Raw genomic sequence first — 27,231 nt, 5'->3', positions numbered from 1 at the left:
GCCCCATATCTAAGAAAGGATGTGTTGGCATTAGAGAGGGGCCAGAGGTTTATGAAAATGGTCTCCAGAATGAAAGGGTTAACATATAAGCAGTAATAGATGGGTTTGGGCCTGTTCTTGCTAGGGTTTAGAAAACTGAGGGGAAATCTCATTGGAACCTATCGAATAATGCAAGGACTAGATACAGGGGACACGGCGAGGTTGTTTCCAATAATGGGGTAATTAAGACCCAGAGGGCACATCTTGTTAGATCAGAGATGAGGAGAAATTCCTCTAGCCAGAGGTGATGCATGTATGAAATTATTTGCCACAGATAGTTGTGGAGCCAAGTCAGAGGGCATATTTTAAATGGAGTTTGATAGTTCTTGATTAATAAGAGTGTCAAAGGTTCTGGGGAGAAGGCAGGAGAATGGGGTTGAGATGAAAAATAAACCATAATTGAAGCATGTGGTGCAGACTTGATGGGCTGAATGGCCTTATTCGTCTCCTATGTCCTAAGTTTTTGTAAAGATAGATTAAGAGAATGGGCAAAGACCTGGCAGATTGGTATAATGTGGGAGTTTCTAGAGTTCTGGAATGCAGAGGCACCTGGGTATCCTGGTGAATAAGCCTGGTATGCAGATACACCTATAAAATCTAACAATGAAGAATTCTAGAGTTATGACTCAGTTATACAGGGCATCGACAAAAGCGCATCTGGAATTCTGTGTGCATAATGGTCTCTTGAGCATGTTATAGTCTAGACTCTTGGCTCATACAGCACAGAAACAGGCCCTTCAGACCAGCTGGTCCCTGATGACCATGATTTCCATCTAAACAAGCCCATTTCCCAAAGTTTAGTAAGCCTTTGTTATCCGTGTACCTGTCCAAGTACTCTTTAAATATCATTAATATACCTGCCTCAACCAATTTCTCTGGCAGCTCATTCCATATACCCACTGGCCTCTTGTTGAAGAAGATACCCCTCAGGTTCCTCTTAAACCTCTCCCCTTTCAGCTTAAGCCTAGGCCCTCTAGTTCTTGCTTTCCCAACTCTGAGAAGTGGACTATATTAATTGATCCTACTGCATTGTCAGTTAATTGGACTCTGAAACTTTGCATGTTATTAATTATACTTCATTTACTTTGGCACAGGAAGCGTGACCCCTATCACTACATTGAACAGATGAGTGTTATTTTATATAGAATTGACTATGGTAAACTCTGTATACTCAAGTTCCTTACTTGGAAGATCAATCACCATTCACAATACAGATGTTAAAAGTCAATAGAACAATGAGGTAACAAATGATGATATTTTGAAGTGAGTAAAGTAATTGTCCCTTAGTGTGTGTGACTAGCATCCTTCTATTATTTCATTGTCTCCACATGTCAAATGGCTCCTGTCCCCAAAAGAGAGCTATACTCTACTTGAAAACTTTTCTTGGAAGAGCTTTTGCACCTGGGCTGACTGAACACTATCTGCACTTAATCCCCTTTTTTTTGCCCTGTAGAGGAAATGCAAATTTCAGTAACACAAAGTCTCTAAAATTCTGTGATGGAGTTTCAACAAGGTTCCTTGTGTGTGAGGCAGCTGCTCAGGCAAGAATTCTAAATGAATGTCACAACCAAGAAGAATGTGGCTCCCATTGCCCACTGTACAATTGAGTTGCCGCAGCTCAAGAAGCCAACTAAAGAATTCCCAATGTGTCAATGGAGTCCGATGTAGCTCCTCCAATCTTGTCCTAACCTTTTCAGCTTCTAGCTGAATAAGCACAGCTAAATTGGTGATATTCTCAGTCCTATCAGGGATGTACATGCAACACTTCTGGCCAATTATGGCTCAAGTACCTCTCTTCTTGGCCAACAAAAGTCGAATGTTAATGGATTTTGAAGGGCCACCATTTCAGCAGTAATGTCATTGATGGCCTAGTTTGTGAAACGTAGCCTATTTTTCCAGCTGAAAAGCCATGTTGATGCTCTCACAAGCAGGTCTGGCATGTCCCCAGAACAGGAACATTACAATCCAAAAACACTTGGCCTCTGAGTCCTTCGATGGCAGTCCCACACAACTGGATGTAGGCAGGTGGTACATGAATGGTGTTACGTAGGCCAGTAAGCAACAACACCTCCAGGGACTCCATCAAGCTAGCAATTTCATTTTAAAAGGGGTATCATAGGCCTCCAGCTGCACCCTCAATCTGTGCCATTGATAGGATTCAGGGGTTATTAGTAAACATTGCACGTACTGTTAACCTAAATCTAGTCCCATCTCATGGTGGTTGAAACAACAAACTTCATCCTTACCCTCGGGAAGCAGCTTCAGAGCAGGGGATTCGTGCAACCCATTGTTAGATGGTTAAATGGTTTCATTGGCAGAGTAATTTCTATGGTATTTCAATCCCATTCTCCTGTCACAGCTCTAGTCTGCTTATCAAAGTAAAATAGAGAGTCCAACACACTACAATTCAAGGTTATACAGTCTTGGCAGCGCACCATGTCAGTTCTTTACAATGCTGTTTCATGCTTTCATGCAAAGTATAGGTCTCCATCTGCTTAACCGAAAGGGAAGGAGTAACTGGTAAGCCCCTGCGAAGTACCAATCCATGTGGTTTGGAGCACAAGCACATTGCTATGAGAGCCAATGGTTTCCTCTCATGATTTAGCTAACCTGCTTTTCAGGAACCCATTCCATCGTCCAGTGGTTTGTGGATAGTAAGGGCAGTTGAAATGATGCCAGTCCTGCGTGCCTTTTTGTCAATTCCTGTATTAAACTGCCTGTGAAATGAGAATTGTTATTGCTTGACATTGTCTCAGGGATCCCAAATGTAGGAATAAATTATATTTATTTTGTGTTATTTTTACTTAGAGATGTAGCACGGTTGCAGGCCCTTCCAGCCCACTGAGCCTGTGCCACCCAATTAAACCCACGTGAGCAATTAGCCCACTAACCCACACCCCCACACCCCCACCTATGCTGATACATGTTAACAGACAACAGCACGAATTGAATCCTGATTGCTAGTGGCTGTAAAACAATGCACTAACCCCTACACTAGAGCTAAATTTAGCAATAGTTACAGCATCACTTCTAAGAGTTTGACAAGCTTCTACCGACGGAGATAACAAACACAATAACAAGTACATATTATAACCCATACATTTAGGTAACAGCAAAATGTACATTTGGAGATGTACAAATGACCTCTAGGAAGAGGGCCCGGCTGTGACAGATACCACTGTGCCTTTTAGAATTGTCTCTTTCAAATCATAAGTTTGCTGTTACTATACTCACTGTGGTTAAGAATCTCTCGTTTTCAATTGTACCCATCATCTGTTATAGTGTGCTTTAGTCCAAAGTTGTGTTCAGCCTCTGATTCACACACTGTAATGTTCATGTATACACACAAGAGACTCTGCAGGCTCTGGAGATCCAGGGCAACACACACAAAATGTTAAAGGAACTCAGTAAGTCACACATCATCTGTGGAAATGAATTAACAGTCAGCATTTCAAGCTGAGACTCTTCATCAGGACTGGAAAGGAAGGGGGAAGATGCTAGAATAAAAAAGGTGGGGGGAGGGGAAGGAGGACAAGCTAGAAGGTGATAGGTGAAGACAGGTTGGTGGGAAAGATAAAGGGGTGGAGAAGAATAGAATTTGGGAAAAAAAATTCATATCACTAGCAACCTCACCTGGTCCCTCCATTGATGTGGTCAAGAAAGGGTATCAGCGCATTTATTTTCCAAGGTGTATGAGAAGATTCAGCTTATAGACTAGGATTCTCTCTCAGTTCTACAGATGTGCTATAGAAAGTATCCTGACAGGTTGCATGTCAGCTCTGTACATTAGCTGCCCTGCTCTGGACCAGCAGAACCTGCAGAAAGTAATAAACGCAGCCCAGTCTGTCACAGGCACACTGTTTGTCCAGCATTGTGACAAGTTTCTTGGCCTCTGTTAGAGCTACACTCATCCAAGTAGTTCAGATTATAATCATCAGACCTATTATCATTTGTGCACAATCTTGAATTTTGTAGCAGAATTATAATACAAATACATAAAATTCATATAAATTACAAAATAGTGCAAGAAATAGGAATAACAAGATGGTGTTCATGGGTCATTCAGAAATCTAATAGTGGAGAGGAAGAAGCTGCTCTAGAAGTACTGAATGTGGATCTTCAGGCTCCTTTGTGTCCTCCCTGATGGTAGTAACAAAAAGAGGGCATGTACTGGATAGTGAGAGTCCTAAAGATGAATGTTGCCTCCTGAAGGCATTGTATTTGAAGCTGTCCTTGATGGTGGGGAGGTTGTGCCCATGATGGAGCTGGCCTAGTCTACAACCCTGGGCGTTGGAGTATCCATACCTGGCCTTGATGAAACCAGTCAGAATGCTGTCTACTGGCCATCTACAGCAGTAAAACAAATACACAGTGGATTCCAGTTAATTGGGACAGATTGGGGCCAGTACATTTTGGCCCAATTAAGTGACTGTCCCAATTAACCAAAGCTTGTTGGAAATAGTTAAAAAGGCAGATATAAAAGGACAAACTACTGTTCAACTGAGTGACAAATTATGCAGTTAAATGCAATGCAGAACAAATTAGAACACTATCAATACTGCTGACTGTTGTCCATTGTATAAGATAATAACAGGAACCCTATGTGAGAGAGCTTTTAAAGTGGATAAACCATTGCATTGGAGTAGTTCCGCTCTGTTGGCCTCAGAAGTCCGGGTCCAGTGGTACAAGTAGACATCACAACTGGGGTCTTCCTGGTTGCAGCGGATGACTTCTGATGCATGACTTCTTCAATGCCTTGTCATTCCCTTTGCAGAACTCTGGCCAGTTGGTTTCACTATAGATCTCATCCATCCAGTTGGCCAGGGTTGATTTCACATGACAGGACAAACACGTCCCTTTCTCACTGGGGTATCAGACCCGCTGGCTACGTTCACCTGGTTTAGCCAACCTGTACGGGGGGTGTGCCCACGATCACATGCAAATAGCTACTTGGAGCCACAGGCAAGAGCTGAGTGTCTGGCGGGGACCATATTCAACTTTCAAAATGATTGTCAATGCCTTAATTCTTTGTAGTCCCTAACTTGTGGTAGTGGAATCATTTTACGTTCGTTTCTGGCACTTCCACGTTTGAATGCTTGAAACTGCAGTGAGGAGAACAGTTCTGAATTGTCTTCTGCTTGTTTTTCACCAACTATTAGTGACAAAAGTCACTCCTTTTTGAACACAAACACATGCAACTGACGCAATTTCAAAACCGTTTTGCTCTAAGCACGGTGTAGTGTCTAATGGCCGCAAGACATGGACACAACTGACACAGTTTGGAAAATATTTAACAAGTCTTCTGCCCCAGTTAAATGGCATATTGTCCCAAATAAATGAAGGGAATCCCAGTTATTTTCTTGATTTGCTTTTGTTCTTTAAGAGTTGTCCTAAATAAGCAACTGCCCTGATTAACCAATGGCCCAATTAACCAGAATCTACTGTGTGTTTATATAGGAAAATACTAGTAAAATAATCTCTCCTTTCTTTCTTTGCCTTAGTTAAGGTCGGATTATGATACCAATTATCGTATCACCTACAAGATTACTGGACCTGGTGCTGACGAGCCACCAATGCCTGGGCTCTTTAAGATTGATCCCCACAATGGCCATCTATACATCACAAGAAAAGTGGATCGTGAAGTCACTCCAAACTTCACTGTAAGTTGCAATCAATTTCCAAAGGCTTTTGAAGTTTTCTGAAAACTTCACAATAGCTCTCCAGGCTTTTCATCCTCCGAGGATTATGAGTTTTACTTTGAGCAGCGTAAACAGAGAACCACAAGCGTGTGAAAATCTGTAGATGCTGGAATTACAAGGCACCACACACAAAGAACTCGGCAGGTCTGGCAGCATATATGGAAAAGAGGAAAAGTCCTGAAGGAGCGTCTCAGCCGGAAATGTCAACCGTTTACTCTTTTTTTCCATAGCTGCTGCCTGGCTTGCTGAGTTTAAATTGAAATCAAATCAAGTTTAGTTATCATTCAAACATAGATGCAGCTGAATGGGACAACATTCCTCCAATGTTCGTGTGTGTTTCTGTAAGCAGATGAATGGCTTTCACTGGGTAACCTCATGCAATCCTTGATTTTGAGTCTCATTTTAGTTAACTAATCTATTTTAAACATTCCGTTCATCAATGCAACTCGTTTGCTGTTTCTTCTGAGTTTTTTGTAGAACCTTGATTTATAAATCAAATATCTTTATTCTGTATAATAGTTTCATATCAACAGTGACTAATACAGATAGATCAGAGTAATGTGATTATTGCTGCAGTTTTATCAATAGTGCATGACGGTATCATGTCTGTACGTTTATTTCTCAGGTACTATGGTCATGTTTCTACATGACTTGGATGGAAATTTGGATGGGCAACCTCCTCCATGCTTTCATCCAAATTTTCAGACAATACAAAGTTTGCTGGTGTTGTGGATTGTGTAGAAGATTGCCACCTATACAGTGGCATGCAAAAGTTAGGGCACCCCTGGTCAAAATTTCTGTTACTGTGAATAGCTAAGTGAGTAAAAGATGATTTCCAAAAGGCATAAAGTTAAAGATGACACATTTCTTTAATATTTTAAGCAAGATTACTTTTTTTTATTTCTATCTTTTACAATTTCAAATTAACAAAAAAGGAAAAGGGTCCAAAGCAAAGGTTTGGGCACCCTGCATGGCCAGTACTTAGTAACCCCCCCCCTTTGGCAAGTATCACAGCTTGTAAACGCTTTCTGTAGCCACCTAAGAATCTTTCAATTCTTGTTTGGGGGATTTTCGCCCATTCTTCCTTGCAAAAGGTTTCTAGTTCTGTGAGATTCTAGGGCCGTTGTGCATGCACTACTTTTTTGAGGTCTATCCACAGATTTTTGATGATGTTTAGGTCAGGGGACTGTGAGGGCAAGGCAAAACATTCAGCTTGTGTCTCTTGAGATAGCCCATTGTGGATTTTGAAGTGTGTTTAGGATCATTATCCTGTTGTAGAAGCCATCCTGTTTTCATCTTCAACTTTTTTACAGACGGTGTGATATTAGCTTCCAGAATTTGCTGGTATTTAATTGAATTCATTCTTCCCTCTACCAGTGAAATGTTCCCCGTGCCACTGGCTGCAACTCAAGCCCAAAGCATGATCGATCCACCCCCGTGCATAACAATTGGAGAGGTGTTCTTTTCATGGATTTCTGCACCCTTTTTTCTTCAAACATACCTTTGTTCATTTCATTGTAGCTAAAAAGTTCTATTTTAACTTCATCAGTCCACAGGACTTGCTTCCAAAATGCATCAGGCTTGTTTAAATGTTCCCTTGCAAACTTCTGAAGCTTAATTTTGTGGTGAGGATGCAGGAAAGGTTTTCTTCTGATGACTCTTCCATGAAGGTCATATTTGTGCAGGTGTCGCTGCACAGTAGAACAGTGCACCACCACTCCAGAGTCTGCTAAATCTTCCTGAAGGTCTTTTGAAGTCAAACAGGGGTTTTGATTTGCCTTTCTAGCAATCCAACGAGCAGTTCCCTCACAAAGTTTTCTTGGTCTTCCAGACTTCAACTTGATCTCCACCATTCCTGTTAACTGCCATTTCTTAATTACATTAGGAACTGAGGAAACGGCTACCTGAAAACGCTTTGCTATCTTCTTATAGCCTTCTCCTGCTTTGTGGGCATCATTTATTTTAGAGGGCATGCATTTAAGGTGACAAAGGGAAAGCTGAAAGGAGACATGTGAGGCAGTTTTACATAGGGGGTGATGGGTGACCGGAATGTGATGCCAGGATTGATCATGAAGACAAATGTGATAGACGCATTTAAGAGGCTGCTAGATAGTCACATGGATGTCCAACAAATGGAGGCATGTGGACATTGTGTAGGCAGAGGTAATTAGTTAGTTAGTTACTTGCTGGCTTAATTCATTTGACATAGCAATGTGTGCTGTACTGTTCTTGTGTTCTAATTAAGAACCAAAGGTCTAAGGACAGATCTTGAATTCCCATCAAAGCAGCTGGGAATTGTAAATTAATTTAAGTAAGTACAAATCTGGGATTACAGAAATAATCTCTTTAGCAATAACTCTGAAAGCACTGGGTTGTCGTAAAACCATCTGATTCTTCAAGGCAAACCTCAATATTTATGAATCATTAGCAGTGAAGTTGACCCTTATATAGCCTCTCTTAAAGCCCTGGGAAATCACTGTGTTCCATAAGCGCCAGTCTTTCCATTACATTTCCATTGAATGAGTAATTAGAAACTGGAAGAAAATTTTGAAGAAATAGTCAGAATAGTTGTTTTCCACAAGCATGGATAAAATCACCAAAGTATCTTGGCGATCAGATGGGGACAACAGTTCCAGAGTGGCCCTAATAACAAGGGATTGAATACTGAGATTGGAAAATGTGGGATTGGTTGAAGAATGAGATTCAGATTCATTTGTTTATTACATGTACATCAAAGTATACAGTGAAATGTGTTGTTTGCATTAACAACCAACACAACCCAAAGGTGAACTATGGCAGACCGCGGGTATTGCCGCGCATTCCAGCGCCTACGTATACCCACAATGCTCAGCAGGATAACACAGGATACAAAAGTAACAAAACAAGCCCCATTCCTCACTCCTACCTACTAACACGTACGCGTACATAGTCCTCCAATCTCAGGACAGATGGTCTTCAACCACCAGTAGAATAGTGGATTTGCAGATACACGTTGAGTACCACTTAGCCACAATTCCAGAATCCCAAAACCTCTGAAATCTGATTTTTTTTTAAAAAGAGTGCTGACATAACGTCACAAATGGAAAATTCCACAAGGTGCAGAGAAAGTTCCTGGGGATGTGCACCACACTCAGTTCTGAGAAGTGACCTCACAGGTGTAATGAACAGAAGCTGATGAAAAATAGAAAAACACTGCATAGAGTAAAAAATGACTATCTCGATCAGGTATCATCAGCGTTGGAGTGAACACATGCTGCTTAACGGTATGCTGATCATCAAACAAGCAAAGGTCTATCACAACAGTCTGAAAACTGAAATAAATTGTGAATATTCAGCAGGTTGGTTGCAGAAATTTCAGAAAAGGCACAGCATTAAAATTTTAATGTATCAGCTGATCACGAAAATATAACACCAGAAAAAATCTATGATGCTAAAACAAGAGAAAGTTAAGCAGATGCTGGAAAACAAAGTAACACGCACAAAATGCTGGAGGAACTCAAGCAGGCCAGGCAGCGTCAATGGAAAAGAGTAAATGTCCTGATGAAGGGTCTTGGCCCGAAACGACAACTAATTACTCTTCTCCATAGATGCTGACTGGCTTGCTGAGTTCCTCCAGCATTTTGTCTGTTAAGTCTACGACGCTGATTGTTTTTTTTTTACCTAACATTACAGCATTGAATTTTTAAAGCATCGCTGATGAAGGTCTAATAGCAGAAAAGTCTACAATGCTGATTGTTTTTATACCTTGCATAAAATCTTAAAAAAGTAAAATACAAATACAATGTACTGTAATCTTTTAACTATAACACGGCATCGTAGGTGGAGACTGAAACGCTTCTGTCGCTGTTTAACAACTGATTCGGGTTTTCTCCCGACGCTGCTAAACTGCTTTTGTTACCCTGCACGCATTACATTTTCATTATATTAACGGTGTGCAATAATTTTTACTGTTAAGTACATATTGGTGATGAACAAGTATAAGACAAAGACTGTTTACCGGTAGCATGTAAATTCAAAGATAGAAATGATGGCAATCTCAAGCTATCTCATTACATTTTCCAAAATCCAAAACTCTTCCAACCCTCAGCATTTTGATTAAAGGGTACTCAACATGTATTGGACTTCAACTTCACCCCCCGTGGACTTGCAGAGACTCAGATCAAGGCTTTGACAGACTTTCAGATTTCCAGTCGACCTTTGAGCTTCAATCTTTGGTATTGACCTGTGACTCACCAATGACAATTAGTGAGGACTACAAATACTAGGCCTTGAACTGTAGACTCACTGATGAGGGTCCCCAAATAGTAAACCTTAAACTTTAGACTTGCTGATGGTGGGACACCAAACAGTAGGCCTCAAATTCTTGTTTCACTGATTCACATATCTAAGGGGTCACCAGCCCTCGTGCCTTCTGCCCACGTGGAACTCTGATCCTGGAACTCGCTGACCAAAGATGGGGCCACCAGCCCTCATCCTTGCTGCCCCGACATCCGACCACAAGTATCCCAAGTTTGTGTCTTTGGCTTTCAAACATAGAGTGGAGAACTAGTCTCCTCCAGAGAAGCAATGTAAATTGGTAGGGAGATTTCCAATGGGGGGATTGGTTTAAATGTGCATTATGCAGTGAAAGTGGCCAGTTGAGAGAGTTGTTAAGTGCATGGGATTCTCTCTTTTGTAAGCTGAGATGTGTATTACAAGAGCATGGAAGTCACAATGAATCTAATGGAACTTAAAAAGTGTGCCCTGCATTAAAAGATTTTGAATAACAAAAATACATCTTTACAGAAAGCACAACTCTTCACCAAAACATTTTTGTCAAAATCACTGTGAAAGATAAGTAAATGAAAAAGCAGAATGGAGAACTAAATGAGTTCACCAAGAATAAAGATTGCAGTCTGTTGTTCACAGTGGGCAGTCATTTCTGTACTAGGCCATGATGTGATTAATTCCTACCACACATCTATAGAAGTTTTAGATGTCATTCTGAATCTTTGCAAGATTGTAAGGAAGTAGAGGTGTTGCTGTGCTTTCTTTATAATGGCACTTAACATGCTGCACCCTGGACAGGTCCTCTGAAATGATAACACTGAGGATTGATGACCCTCTCTACCTCTGATCATGGATCTCTGGTTTCCTCTCCCTGAAGTCAATAATCAGCTCCTTGGTCTTGCTGACATGGACTGAGAGGTTGTTGTTGTGGCGCCACTCGGCCAGATTTTCAATCTCCCTCCTATATGCTGATTCATGACAATCCTTGATTTGGCCAATGACAGCAAACTTAAATACGGCATGTTACCCTTGAACGGACCTCTCCTGCACCACAGGATGAATTATTCATAATCTTTCAAGATTTCTCATCACGCCCCCTTGTACTTTGTCTGTCTACCTGCACTGCACTCTCTCTGTTACTGTAACAGTACGTTCTGCATTCTGTTTTCTTTTACTAACTCTATGTACTTGTGTATGGAATCTGTATAGATGGTACACTGTATTTTGGTACATGTGGCAAGAATAAATCAATGCCAATATTCAATAATATGAAACATTTTAATGTTATTTGTTAACCTTCTTCAGAAAATCATGGGTGAATTTTGTAAAGTCAGTTTTCCATGAGTTGGATCTTCCATAATCCAGGGAGCCTCTGAATTATACTTCTAATTGTTGAAAACATTGCAACAGTACTGGAAATGTTTACTGGATTTCTGCATTCTCAGATTATCGGTCTTGCCTATGATCAATATGGAACAAAAAGGGAAACTCCAATTGACCTCTTTATTAATGTACTTGATATCAATGACAACGCTCCAGAATTCAACCAGACAGTATTTGAGGGGAGTGTTGAAGAACTCAGTTCACCTGGTGAGTAATTTGTTTAAACATCTCATTTTGAACGCTATTTGCCTTTCAGCCAGTGATCAAAGATTGCAGGCCTCATACAGTATGTGTTTCCATCAGCTTTGAGTACTGTGTCTCTTCCCAGGCAGCTGTTGTTTTTTTGCAGGTGATCTTTGTGGACAGCTGTGTGTCTGCCTTGGTCACAACTGAACTAAAAGGTTCTCAATTTCTCTGATGTCTTTCTCATCCATTTTATCATCTGCAACCCTAATCGCTACCTCAGTATAAATATGACTTCTTTGATCGCTTAGTACTAAAACTGACATTTTCCCTTCTATTTATGTTCGTTCTTGTTTGTTTAGTTCGTGTTTTACTTGTGCATGATGCTTATACAATGCTCCCTTGGTCTGCTGAATTATTTATTACAGCACCCAAGGGTGCCAGTTGGGCCATTAACACCATGCTAGTTCCCAGCAGAGCAACCCCATTGGTGCCATTTGGCATCTACTACTTTTCCCGGTGGCCCTCTAATTCTCTGCTAATTATGCAACCACAATCCTGTGATTCCTTTGCCAACTTAACCACGCCAATAAACATTTGGGACATGGGAGGAAACCATCACCCTCCTCAGCCACAGGGGGAGCAGTACTTGGGTCAGAATTGAACTAGAGCCTCTCGAGCTGGTGACAGCAATGTTAACTGGTGCCTCACCATGCCATCTTCAATATGACCTTGCTGACATTTATACACGCCCTGAAATCCCATTGGGAAAACTGATGCACAATTATAAAATGAGGCCTGAGAAAGTAGAACAGTACAGCACAGGAACAGGCCTTTCAGCCTATATTGTTGATTTTTGTCGATGCACCATAGAAAGCATTCTGTCTTTATGCATAATGGCAGCTGCTCCGCACATAACCATAAGAAGATGTAGAGTGTGGACACAGCTCAGCACGACACAGAAACAGCCTCTCCTCCGTGGACTGTCTATGTTTCTCACTGCGTTAGTAAAACAGCCAGCATAATCAAAGACCCCACTCTGTCTGGACATTCCCTCTTCTCCCCTCTCCCATCAAGCAGAAGATACAAAAGCCTGAAAGAACATACCAACAGGCTCACTGACAGCTCAAATCCCACTTATCAGACTTTTGAACAGATGTCTTGTAGGCTAACGTGGACTCGTGGCCGTACAATCTATCCCCTTGTGATCTTCCACTTTGTCAATTACCTCCATTGCACTTTTTCATCAGATTTACACTTCAATTTTCATTGTTATTGTTTTACCTTGTCCTACTTTAATGCACTGTAATTATTTAATCTGTATAAACATTATGCGTGATGAGCTTTTCACTGTACGTGACATAATAAGCCAAAACCAGCCCAATATTGTGCCAAACTAATTACGCCATTGATGCCTAAATAATTTAATCCCTCCTGCCTGCACATGGACTGTATCCTTCCTTTCCCTGTACATTCACGTGCCACCCATACAGCTCTATTGTAGATGCCTCCACTACCACCCCTGACAGCTCATTCCAGGAACCCACCACTCTTCATGTAAAATGACATTTGTCCTGCACATCTCCTTTGAACTTGTGCCCTCTCACCTTTAATGCATGCCTTCTAGTAGTGGTAACCTTCTCCCTGCCGGTTAGAATTTTATGAACTTTTATCAAGTCTCCCTTCAGCTCCAAAGGAAAGAATGCAGTGTTGTCAAACCTCTCCTTGTACAAACATAGATTGTATGCTTGAATCCAGGCAACAAGCATCAAACCTTCTTCCTGCATCCTGTCCAAAGCCTCCAGATCCTTCCCAATGTGCTGTGGCCAGGTTTGAATGCAATACTCCAAATAAAGAATGTAATGAGGGGTAAGATTTTAGTTTGTTCATATAAACATGCTTCTTTGCTTCCCACCCCTCCCCCAGGTACCACTGCACTTATGATAAGAGCAACAGATAAAGACATTGGTGAAAATGCCATTGTTTCTTATAGAGTTACTAACAACATTAAGAAAATGTTTGCTATCAGTTCGGAAGGGGAGATTCGAGTAACAGACCCTCACCTGGACCGGGAGGTTAGTAAAAGTACTACTCATGCATGTGTTGCCGTGTAGAGATGGGGTGTATTCCAGCTCACTGAGACCACTCTAACCATCAGCTCCCACCTCAAGCAGAGCATAAACTCAGGGGGTCAAACAACGCCTGCCCATAGGAGGCAGAGGCTGGCAGTAGGTGGAGTGTATTGTGACCAGTACTGAGCCAGAGCGATCTGTCCTGGAGCTCTGCTTCTTGGTGGCTTTTATAAATGACTTGGATGAGCAGGTGTCAGGGTGGGTTAGTAAGTCTGCAGATGACACGAAGGTCGGTGGTGTGCAGATAGTGCAGAAGCTGTTGTAGATTACAACAGGCAACTTGGACAATGCTGAGCTGTGAAATGGCAGATGGAGTTCATTCCAGAAAAGTGTGATGTGATACATTTTGGAAGGTCAAACTTGAGGCAGTACAGAGTTAACAGCAGAATTCTCAACAGTGTAGAGTAACAGAAAGACCTTGGGCTTTGCATTCATTGCTCCACCAAAGTTGCTGTGCAAGTGGTTAAGAAGGTGTAGGTGTGTTAGTCTTCATTAGTCAGGGATTGAGTTCATGAGGTAATGTTGCAACTTTATAAAACTCTGACTGGACCACACTTGGAGTATTGTGTTCAGTTCCGGTCACCTCAGTAAATAAAGGACGTAAAAGCTTCAGAGGGGGTGCAGAGAGATTGAGCAGGATGTTGCCTGGATTAAAGAGTGTGTATTCCAAGGATAAGTTTGAGCAAGCTAGGGCTTTCTCTTTGGAATGAAGAAGGATAAGAGGTGGCTTGATAGAGTTGTGTAAGATCATAAGAGGCATAGATAGAGTGGACAGCCAGCGGTGCTTTTTCAGGGGGCAATGGCTAATACTAGAGGACGTTCTTTTAAAGTGAGTGGTGGAATATTTAGGGGAGACATCAGGGAAGGGGTTTTTACACAGAATGTGGTAAGGGCCTGAAACACATTGCTGGGTTGGTGATAGATTAGGGACTTCTGATCCTACTTTACATCCTGCATTAATCCACATCCCCATTCAACTCGCCTGCAGCTTCTAGCACACACTCAGCAACCAAAGTAACCCACCAGCCTGCATGTCTTTGGGATGTGGAAGAAACTGGAGCACCAGTGAGAAATACATCCAGTCACGGGGAAATCATGCAAACTCCACAAAGGCAAGCATCAACAATTTTCCTTCTCCTTGACCCAGCCCTCCCCATAGATGGAGCTCGACCCACTGAGTTCCTCCAGCAACCACTGTGTATGGCTCCAGGTTGCAATATTTGTGTCTCCAGTGAAACTGACATGAGCCTACACTCAACATCTCTCCATCTGACAAACAGAAGCAGGAGTAGGCCACTCAGCCCCTTTAATCTGCCTCACCACTTGATACGAACAATTGATGAAATGTGTAACCTCAGCTCTGTATTCCTATACAACCACGGTCCTCTATGTCCCCTTCACCCTCTATACTCATCTAACTCCACCTGAACTGCAACAAATTTTGATGGGAGCCAGTTCCACCATTTTTCTGATTATGGATTAAAATATGAATGATTTTGGATCTCCAGAGGCAGAAAGAAAGAATGGATGTACCCTGAATGCCATAATTTCAGTACATCAGTATCTGTAGATACTCTGTAGAAAGTGGAACAGGGGAACACTGAGGAAATTCAATACATTGCACAGTGATGTGCTTTATACTTTGCAGATTAATTAGAAACAAACCTCTTGGGATGTGGCAAGTTGAATTAAAAATTGAGAGAATCTCTAGATTCTTAACACTTGCAGGCTACATGTGAAGAAAGTACTTAAATTTGCAGAATAGTGTGCAGTGTTACAGAGCTCGGGAGTAATCTCTTACTGAAGCACAACATGGGGCCGCACTGTAGCGTAGCAGTTAGGGTAACACCATAACAGCACCAGCAACCCCCAAGTCAATTCCGCCACCACCCGTGCGGAGTTTGTGCGTTCTCTCCGTGACTATGTGAGTTTCCTTTGGGCACTCCAATTTCCTTCCACGTTCCAAAGACGTACAATTTGGTAGGTTAATTCTTCACATGAGTGTAATTGAACTGCATGGAGTCAATAGGCTGGAAGTACTTGTTAACATGCTACCTCCAAATAAGTAGATGGATAAATGATTGATAAACAATAAATGCTAAACTTGCCGATTATGCCCGTGACTCTTTTACCAATATAATAATTATTGGATTATTCATTTGAAGTTGTTGTTAGTTTTAACTGGATGATTTTTAAGATAAAATTTAAATGCAGAAAGAAATTGATAATATTTTTGGAAGTGTGCTAATAATAGTGTTGAATATAATTGAGACTGGGCATGGAGAGGATGTTTCCATTAACAGGAGAGTCAAGAATCCAAGGGCACAGGCTCAAAATAAGAGACAGATACTTTATCGATCCCAAAGGAAATTACAGTGTGACAGAAGCAATACAAGTGCACAAATATACAAATGTTAGAAGAGAAGCAAGAAAGAATAAAAAGTAAGTTACCTCAAACAGTCTAACAGGAGGGGGTCATCACTACATTGGCTATAGGTTGACTCATTATAGAGCCTAATGGCCAATGGTAAGAATGACCTCATATAGCATTCTTTGGAGCAGCTTACTTGTCTTAGTCTATTACTAAAGTGCTCCTCTGTTCAGCCAAGGTAGCAAGCAGATTGTGGGAAACATTGTCCAGAATTGTCAGGATTTTCCATAGGGTCCTTTGTTTTACCACAGCCTTCAGTGTGTCCCATTTGACTCCTGGAACAAACCCAGCCTTTCTAATGTGAGCCTGTTGGCATCATCCATGTTGATGCCATTGCCCGAGCACACCACCAGATAGAAGGCTGTACTGGTGACAACAGACTGGCAGAACGAATGAAGGAGAAGCCTGCGTAATCCAAAGGGCCTCAGTCTCCTCAGGAAGTAGAGGCGACTCCAGCCCTTCTGGTACACAATCTCTGTGTTGGTGTTCCACTCAATTCTGTTATCCAGGTGCACCCCCAGGTACTTGTATGTCTTAACCACATCCACGTCCTCACCATCAATAGTGCAGTATGCACTAAGCGATGCAGGCTTAGTCTTCCTAAAGTCCACCACCTCCTCCTTTGTTTCTTTAGAACATCTCTTAGAACATTAAGGACATTTCTTTAGAACTGAGATGAGGAGGAATTTCTTCTGCCTGAAGTTGGTAAACTTGTGGAATTTGTTGCCACGGTGAGCTGTGAATGTCAAGTCACTGGGTGTATTTAAGGCAGAGATTGATACGTTCTCAATTGATAAGTGAGTGAAGGGTCATGGGGAGGAAGTGACAGAATGGGATTGAGAAAAACAAATGAGCCATGACTGAATGGCAGAGCAGATTTTATATCTTCCAGACTTGTGTGTACTAATGATATTGATACTGTTTCTGCTTATGAAGACGCAAGATTTGTATTCCTTACGTATTGAAGCACGGGACTTAGGAGGAAATATTAATGGATTAAGTACAACTGCCACAGTACGCATCAAAATTTTGGATGTTAATGACAATATTCCCACAATGGAGAAAACTAAGGTAAGCTTCTGTCCCAGACAATATTGTTTTATTTAACCAAGTAATAGAAAAAAGGTATAGAGCAATCACTGCCATTGGCAGTACATTTTGCTGTTTAAAATTTATTCCCATAAGCTGACGTTACAAAGGGCCAGTTGTAGAAGGACAAGAGGTTTTAACCCGTTAGATCAGTACCAATGTTTCTGTACTGCTCCTATCCCCCTCCCGCCCTTACACCATTTGCTTCTATTCCATTCACCCTTGTGTGTTTTACACAACCTCCCCTTATTTCCATTGAATTAAATTGGTTTATTATTGTCTTGGGTACCAAGATACAGTGAAAAAACTTTGTTTTGCATGCTATCGATACAGATCATTTCATCACGTTAGTGCACTGCGGTACAAGGGAGAACAACAGAGTGCAGCTAACAAGAAAGAGCAGGGCAGGTAAACAGTAAGGTGCAAATTCATGACGAGGTAGATTGAGGTCAAGAGTCTGTCAAGGGGACAATTCAATTGTCTTATAACAACAGAGTAGAAGTTGTCCTTGTGCCTGCTGCTCCCTGCTTCCAGGCTTTTGTATCTTCTGCCCAATGAGACTGGAGAGGAGAAAATGTCCGGTCTGGATGATGATTTTTGATTGTGTTGGCCACTTTATTGAGGCAGTTATTGTAACACAGAATACTTACAGAGTTATCATTTAACTTTAGAACTACAGGCAAAATATGATGTTAGAACAACACACACAAAATGTTGGAGGAACTCAGCAGGTCAAGCAGCATCTATGGAAAAGACTAAACATCTGACATTTTGGGCCAAGACCCTTCTTCCGGACTGAGAAAGAAGAGGGAAAATGCCTGAATAAAAAGATGGGGGAGGGGAAAGAAGCAAGGTGATAGGTGAAGTCAAGTGGATGGGAAAAGTCAGGGCTGGAGAAGATAGAATCCGATAGGAGAGGAGAATGGACAATGGGAGAAAGGGAAGGAGAACCCAAGGGAAAGTATTAGGCAAGTGAGAAGTTAAAGGTCTGGGTGAGGAAAAGAGAAAGGTGGGGGTGGGGAGAAATTTGTTCAAATTGAGGGCATGCAGACCCTTCAGTCCAACTCATCCATACCGACCAAGTTACCTACCTGAATTACGTGCATTTACGTGCATTTGGCCCATACACCTCTCAAGCTTTCCTATCCTTACACCTGGTTAAATGCCTTCAAAAGGTTGTTATACCTGGCTCAACTACATCCTCTGGTAGCTTATTCCACATAAACACTGCCCTCTGTTTGAAAGACAGTGCCCTTCAGGTTCCTATTAAATCTTTCCACTCTCACCTTAAAAACAAACCCCCTAGTCTCTGATTACCTAACACTGGGGGGGGGGGAAGAAAGGATTGTCTACATTCACCCAATTTATGACCCTCATGATTTTATACCCCACTGCAAGATTGCTCTCTCCTACAGTCCAAGGAATTAAGTTGTATCCTGTCCAGCCTCTCCCTACAAGTTAGTCCCTCTAGCGCTGTCAACATCCTTGTAATTCTTTATTGCGCTATTTTCGTTTTAGTAGCATTTTTCCTACAACTGGGTGACCAAAACTCTACATAATTCTCTAGTATAATAACATCTTGTACCCATCCAATGTCTCTTAACCATTGTAATTGTACCCACCTCTATCACTTCCCCAGGCAGCTCTTTCCATATACCCACCACCAACGATGTGAAGAACTTGCCTCACAACTCCCCTTTGATTATTTGCCTCCTCCCACCTTAAATCTATACCCTCTAGTTTTAGACTCCCCTTTCCTGGGAAAAGTCTGTAAATGTCTACTTTGTGTCTGATTTTGTATACCTCTAATTTGTTCTACATCAGTGCACTGTGTAATGATTTGATCTGTATGAACAGTATGCAAGACAAGCTTTTTGCTGTATCTCAGTACATGTGACAATAATAAACCAATTCCAGCTCCAATACATAGGTACAAGGCTCAGTGATCTTCCTCTATGTTAAACATTAGTCAGACAGAAAACGTCAGACCAAGGATGAAGGCCAGAGACCATTCCCCATGATGGAGATAATACGTTATTATAGTCACGTGGTCTGAGACACAATGAAAAGCTTTTTGTTTGCATGCCATATCATTCTATGCATATGTAAATACATTGAGGAAATACAGAAAGTAAAAACAGAATGCAGAATATGCACCACTTTATTAGGAACACCTGTACACTTCATTAATGCAAATATCTAATCAGTCAATCACATGGCAACAGCTCAATGCATAAAAGCATACAGACCTGGTTAAGACATTCTAGTTTTAGTTCAGACAAGTATCAGAATGGGGAAGAAATGTGATGTATGTGACTTTGACCATGGAGTGATGTTGATGGTAGACAGGTCTTGGAAACTGCAAGTCAGCTGGAGATGCTCATGGAGTGAGTACTGTTTTGGATTCGCTCCATAACCTTTACTTTTTTTTAACCTTTCATCACCCTTATTCAGTTTATTTTTACCTATACCGAAAGTTTCTTTGTTAATTTCTTTTTGAACTTACTGCCAAGAGTTTGTTGTGAACTTTTGAAGATATGCAAACAGAAATGTCTCTCAGGTCTAAGGGACGGGATCCCGGACGCAATCAGAACGGTAACAGAAAGAAGCAGGCTCTGCCACAACAAACTCAATTAACTTATGAATTGTTTATGGAGGTTTTGGATAAAAAATTTGATGAACTACAACAATTTTTTAAAGAAGATATAAAGGCTTTTCAAGAGTACATGGTTAAGACGGATTCAGTAATTAAACAGCAACAAGCTCTTATTGCGTCTCTGCAAGAAGATGCTCGGAAGCGAGATTTGACTATTGAAAAACTGCAACAGGATTTAATTTCGACCATTAAGCTGATGGAAGCCCTTAAAGTCAAGAGTGACGATTTTGAGAATCGGTCCAGAAGACAGAACTTACGTATACTTGGTCTTCCAGACGGCATAGAAAAAGATGACCCTTCAAAATATTTTGCACAACTTTTAAAAGGAGCGTTTCCGACGATTTTCCCGAATAACCCTCCTTTATTGGATCGGCCACATAGAATTCGGCGTCGATCACCGAGTGCTACAGACAAACCTTTGGTGGTAATTGTCCGGTTCCATTATGTACATGACAAAGAACAACTTATACGGGCAGCTCATCGAGCAGGAATGATTAAATTCAAAGAATTCTGCTTCCGTCTGGTCGAAGACTTTAGCCCTGACCTTTTAAAAAGAAGGCTTCTTTTTAAACCGTTGATGGCTGAATGTTATGAGAAAAATCTGAAACCTGCGCTCCTATACCCTGCGAAGCTTCGAATATCTCCGTCGAATGCTCCACGACAGGTTTTCCTTTCAACTTTAGAAGCGAGAAAATATCTGGAGGAGAACTTCCCTACTGCTACAGACACTAATAAATGAACGATTCTGATCGTGTAAGATGGTTCTCGATCTCTTAAACCAGAATTAAAATCTGGTTATTGGTGTAGGTTCATCCTATACTTTATACTTAAGTTAAAGCGTGTTTTCGTCATATTAATTGTTCTGCCTTATACACTTTAACCAGTATACTACATTCTTGTCCATTAACTTTGTTCCTTCGAAGGTATATTTTTAATTCTTTGAAGGTGAATTTTTCTTTGATTAAGATGGTGGTTTTTTGAAAAAGATTTTTGGTTTTGCTTAAGATGGCGTTATTTTTTTCTTGCTTTCGTCTTCTTCCTACAATGCATCGCTTATCATAGCTTAAATATTTTTTTGTTTTGTCTGGGCTAGAGCCCGATTTATAATTTTTTTTAGTGACTATATTCTTATTTTTTTACAACTAACTATACTTAGAAATATGGTTTTTATTATAGCGATTTTAATTTTTAAAGTTGGGGTGATTCTTTCATATATATCCTTTATATATGGAGTGTTCTTCAGCTGACATGGGGGTAGAATTAGTCTTACTTTTTCCTTTTTTAAGTCATATTTTGGCTTTTTCTATTTTTCTTGGGGGGTGGGGGGATGGTCTGTTTTCTAATTCTATTTTTTTTGCATCAGTTTGTGTTAGTTTTTTTATTCGGGCTGTTTTTGAACTTCAAATATGTCTGTGGTGTCGTCACTTCCGGGTCTTCTCTTTACTTTTGTTCCTCTTCCGGGTGCATGAGTTTATAAGTTTCTATACCAAAGGGTTGATTTTAGAATTATGGCTCAGACCATTAATTTTGTGTCTTGGAATACTAATGGTTTAAATCATCCAATTAAACGAAAGAAGATTTTCAAAGTATTCCAAAGACTTAATGCTCATATCATTTTTGTACAAGAAACTCATGTGAGGAAGGAGGACAAATTTCGTTTTTTTAGATTTTGGCGGGGTCAACAGTATCACGCAAATTCGAATGTTAAAGTAAAAGGAGTTTCAATTTTTATTGACTCCTTTATTCCATTTGTTCAACATGATACTTTTTCAGATCCGAATGGTAGATTTTTGTTAATTATGGGTTTACTTTGTAATAAAAAGGTTGCTTTGGTTAATGTTTATGCTCCAAATGTGGATTGTCCTGACTTTTTTAAGTCCTTATTTACCTCTTTACCCAATCTAAATGAATATAAGTTAATAATGGGTGGTGATTTTAATTGCTGTTTAAATCCTCTGATGGATAAATCTTTATCTATTCAGACTTTACCGAATAAGTCGGCCACTTGTATTAACTCTTTTTTGACTGACAATGGAGTTTTTTATGTTTGGAGATTTCGGCATCCTAAAGACAAAGAGTTTTCTTTTTTCTCACATGTTTATCACTCTTATTCGAGAATTGATTATTTTTTTGTAGACTCTTGTTTTATTCCATTGGTAATCGGTTGTAACTATGATATTATAGCTATCTCTGATCATGCTCCATTATTACTTTCTATGAAATTTACGGATACAGCTTCTAATGCCAGACAATGGTGATTTGACTCTACCTTATTGCAAGACTCTGACTTTATAAAATTTATGGAGGAGCAGATCGACTTCTTCTTTTCAACTAATTCTACAAATGATATCTCCTGCGGAACACTTTGGGACACTTTTAAAGCGTATATACGTGGACAGATTATTTCTTATTCTGTTGGTTTGAGGAAACCTACTAAGGTGGAAACTCTTTTATTGGTTGATAAAATTAAAGAGATTGATAAGAAATATTCGATTGCTCCTAGTAAGGAGCTTTACAAACAAAGGGTTGAACTTCAAATGGAACATAGTTTATTACTTACATCCTCGATTGAAAATCAATTAATGAAAACTAGATCTGATTTTTATATACACAGTGATAAATCTGGTAAACTGTTAGCTAGTCAATTGAAGAATGCTTTGGTTAAACGTCAAATCACTAAGATTTGTCAGCAGAATGGGAATCTGACAGTTAATCATGATGAGATAAATAAGGCATTTCAAGACTTCTATACCTCCCTGTATCAATCTGAATTTCCTCAAGATCATAATACCATGTCTGATTTTCTTGGGAAATTAAATTTTCCAAGATTATCATCCGAAGATCTTTTAATATTGGATACTCCTATTACGGATGTAGAAATTAAAGGGGCTATTTCCTCAATGAATTCTGGGAAAGCACCGGGTCCAGATGGTTATACCGTTGAATTTTTTAAATTTTTTTCCGCTACTCTTTCCCCTTGGTTATGTAAGGTTTTTGAGGAAGCCATTACATTGGGGAATTTCCCCAATCTTTTTATAGAGCTTCCATTTCTCTAATATTGAAGAAAGATAAAGACCCTACTAACTGTGCTTCCTATAGACCAATATCTTTATTGAATGTAGACTCCAAGATTTTTTCCAAGTTACTGGCATCTAGATTGGAGAAGGTATTACCCAAAATTATTTCAGATGATCAAACCGGTTTTATTAAAAATCGCTATTCTTTTTTTAATATTAGGAGATTGTTTAATATTGTTTATACTCCCTCACGTGACACTTCAGAATGCGTGATTTCATTAGATGCGGAGAAAGCATTTGATAGAGTTGAATGGCCTTACTTATTTAATGTGTTGGAGAAGTTTAATTTTAGTCCGATATTTATATCATGGATTAAATTGATTTATCATACTCCAGTAGCCTCGGTGTTTACCAATAATCAAAGATCTCCCTTTTTTCGCCTGTTTCGGGGCACTAGACAAGGATGTCCTCTTAGTCCATTACTATTTAACATTGCCTTAGAACCTTTGGCGATTGCCATCAGACAATCACAGGATATTCTGGGTATTAATCGTGGGACAGATATTCAAAAGTTATCTTTGTATGCAGATGATTTATTACTATTCATTTCTAACCCAGAGAAATCCATCCCAGCAGTTTTATCATTATTGGTTCAATTTAGTGAGTTTTCTGGGTATAAGTTAAATCTTAATAAAAGTGAATTGTTTCTTTTGAATAGACGGGTCCCAATTTATGGAAATTTACCTTTTAAATTAGTTAATGATTCTTTTACTTATTTAGGGATCAAAATCACAAAAAAACCATAAAGATTTATTTAGATTTAATTTTTTACCCTTAATTGATCAGATTAAAGATTTGTTTACTAAGTGGTCACCATTATCTTTATCCCTAATAGGTAGGATTAAGATGGTTATTTTACCTAAGTTTTTATATATTTTTCAAGCGATACCAATTTTTATCCCAAAATCTTTTTTTTACTAATGTTGACTCTAAAATTTCTTCATATGTGTGGCAGAATAAAAATCCCAGGTTAGGTAAAATATATTTACAGAAGACAAAAAAGGAAGGCGGGTTAGCATTACCTAATTTCAGATTTTACTATTGGGCAGTTAATATTAGATACTTGTTATGTTGGTTGAAAGATGGGGGTGGATCTTTCGGCCCTCGTTGGGTGAGTTTAGAAACTAAATCTGTATCTGTATCTGGGTTCTATTTTAGGGACTTCTCTCCCTTTTGCTCTTTCTAAATTGCCGAAACGAATTGACAACCCGATAGTTAAACATACTTTGCGTATATGGTTTCAATTTCGGAGATTTTTTGGGTTGACTCAATTCGTTTTAAATAGTCCTATTGTATCTAATTGTTTTTTCCACCCTTCTATTATAGATCAATCCTATTCGGCTTGGAAAACTAAGGGATTACTAAGATTTTCTGATTTATTTTTGGACAATTGTTTCATGTCTTTTGAGCAATTATCCAACAAATATAACTTGCCTAGATTTCATTTTTTTAGATATTTACAGATTAGACATTTTTTAAGTTCTGTACTCCCTACGTTTCCAAATTTTGTGCCTTCAGATATCTTGGAGAGCTTATTTGAATTAGACCCTTTTCAAAAAGGGCTTATTTCAAAACTTTATAATATAATTATGAAGATACGTTCAGAGCCTCTTTATAAGACTAAAAAGGATTGGGAAAAAGAGCTTAGCCTTATTATTTCTAGTGAGAATTGGGATAGAATTCTTCAATTAGTTAATACATCATCGTTATGTGCCAAACATTCATTAATACAATTTAAGGTCGTACATAGGGCCCATATGTCCAAGGATAAATTAGCTCATTTTTACTCTCATATCAGTCCTATTTGTGATAGATGTCAATCTGAAATTGCGTCTTTAACTCATATGTTTTGGTCTTGTTCGTTTTTGGAGAAATATTGGAAAGATATTTTTGATATTATTTCTGCAGTTTTGAATATTGATTTACAACCTCATCCTATTACCGCAATTTTTGGTTTGCCAATGTTAGACTCACTGCATTTATCTTCTTCTGCCCGTCGAATGATTGCATTTCTAACTCTGATGGCTAGAAGATCTATATTGTTGAATTGGAAGGAAATTAATCCTCCCACTGTATTTAATTGGTTTTCTCAAACTATGTTACGTTTAAATTTAGAAAAAAATTAGAAGTGGTGCTTTTGAGACTTCTATTAAATTTGAAAAGTTATGGAGACCATTTATTCAACATTTTCATATGATGTAATATGACCCTATGCCAAGTTTATTTGATTTCCCAGCTTTTAGCTTATGTATGTTGAGAGGACCGGAAGTGACGGCATTGATGAATATTTATTTTTGTGAGATATTATAAACAGCCCCCTTTTTTTTCTTCTCTTTCTCTTTTTTTTGTTTCTTTTTTCTTCTATATTAGTTATTAGATTAGTAGATTAGCTAGTTTTGCATTATATATATTTTTTTATTTTTTTTCTTTCTTTTTTCTGTTTTTTTTATATCATATATTATGAAATATTTAGACTTACCATGTTCATACATATATTTTATGGCTTATGTCTTGGTAAACTCATTTTGATTGTAACTATTATGTATGTTTTTTTTCATATGTAATGGAATTTGTATGTTGGTAATTTCTTTATCAATATATTATTTGTATTCTGTCCATATTACTAATAATAATAAAAAGATTTAGAAAGAAAGAAAAGGAAACTGCTGATCTCTTGGGCTTGACACGCACAACAGTCTCTCGAGTTCATAGCTCTGTTAATGAGGATGAGCAAACTGGTTCAAGCTGCTGGGAGGGAGGCAGCAACATAAATATTCACTCGTTGCAATGGTGCTGTGTGGAAGAGCAGAATTTTAAGGCTCCTCTGCATATTACAAGTCCCTTTCTCATAGCCAGTAAAGATCGGGCAGTTCCCAGGTTCCACAGGGTTTCCATTCCTGTTGGCTCTCAGTCAGCTGATTTGTCCATAAGTCAGTTACAAACAATTTAAATGAGGGTAGATTAACATGAACATGTATTTTAAGGCTTTCCTCATGCAATTACAATGGTACAGATTCAAAATGTCCTCCATCTAATGGCTAGTCTCAATGGCTTTAAAGTATCAAAGGATTGTTTGATAAATGATCATACAAATGCCAATGCAAGTGATGACTTAACCAGTTTCCAAACTACATCACATAAAAAGCTCCCGCTGTGAACCAGCGGCCTGCAATTTTGATGGTGTCTAATTGATTACTGTGGGGTAGTTACATGTGGACAGCTTTTATGTGAAAATTTGCTACCTTCAGAATTAATTTGCTACCACTGCTATTCCATAGCTCTCAAAGATGTTTGCATTTTTGTAACCAACTTTCCGATCTTGAAATATATTTTAAAAGTTCATGGCGAAACTTACGTAGTCAGGTTTCTGAAATTCAGGTATTCTGTTGTCTGGGATCATGCTGTGGAGGTGTATTAATTTGTAGGAAACTGGTGTAAGTATGTAGGAAACGAAGTAGCCTTTTTCTACACAGCATGATCCCTTGTGTAAATAGCCTACATTCTCTAGTAAAATGATCTTGCTAGACTAAAAATTTTTTAAATTCTCTGCTTCAGTATGAAGTAACTGTGGAAGAAAATTTGAAAAGTGTAACACTCCTCCCCTTGAAAGTAGAGGACAAGGATCTGGAGTTCACTGATAACTGGTTGGCACATTTTACCATCATTGAAGGTAACGAATATGAACACTTCAGGATTGAAGTGGATAATCGCACCAATGAGGGAATTTTGATACTCCAGAAGGTAAGGTTGCAAAGCAACTCATACATTTTGAACTTTATGTGGATCTTTCTCCCCTAGTGGAAAAGTCTAACACTAGATGGTGGTTAAGCTGTGGGGTTAGATCAAGGGGATGTGCAGGAAGAATTATTCTTTATATACAGATGGTAGGTACCTGCTAGGGGAGGTGGTGGAGGCAGGTTACATGGGCACATGAATGTACGGAGAAGGAAGGGATTAGGACCATGTGTGAACGATTCTATTGTCATTAAGCACCATTAGCTAAATTAGAAATATTTGTTTACTTGGATGCTTAATTAGCTTGGCACTATGCTGTCTGCGGTAGGGCTTGTTCCTGTGCTGTACTGTTCTAGATACCACAGTAAAAGATGTATATTACTGTAGAATACACCATACATCAGGACTCCTGATGAAGGGTCTCTTGTTTACTAAACAAGTGAATCAATTACATATATTCAATAGATTATTAAAAAATGTGCAAAAACAGAAATACTGTATATTTAAAAAGTGAGGTAATGTCCAAAGCTTCAATACC

The 27,231-nt window shown here is 39.4% G+C and overlaps 1 protein-coding gene across 1 annotated transcript in view; it reads left to right on the top strand.

Annotated features, from left to right (window-relative positions):
- The window catches only part of LOC132398161 (desmoglein-2-like), a 75,925-nt gene that overhangs the window by 22,949 nt on the left and 25,745 nt on the right, over nt 1-27,231 (top strand). The window contains exons 5-9 of the mRNA XM_059977224.1: nt 5,541-5,699; nt 11,453-11,597; nt 13,500-13,648; nt 17,073-17,207; nt 26,514-26,699. Of these exons, the coding sequence (XP_059833207.1) occupies nt 5,541-5,699; nt 11,453-11,597; nt 13,500-13,648; nt 17,073-17,207; nt 26,514-26,699 (774 nt within the window). The remainder of the gene's footprint in view (nt 1-5,540; nt 5,700-11,452; nt 11,598-13,499; nt 13,649-17,072; nt 17,208-26,513; nt 26,700-27,231) is intronic.

The sequence above is a fragment of the Hypanus sabinus genome, chromosome 1 (genome assembly GCF_030144855.1).
Source record: "Hypanus sabinus isolate sHypSab1 chromosome 1, sHypSab1.hap1, whole genome shotgun sequence".
Taxonomy (NCBI): Eukaryota; Metazoa; Chordata; class Chondrichthyes; order Myliobatiformes; family Dasyatidae; genus Hypanus; species Hypanus sabinus.
Note: the sequence above shows the minus strand (reverse complement) of the source record. Positions and strands in the feature narration are given on the sequence as shown.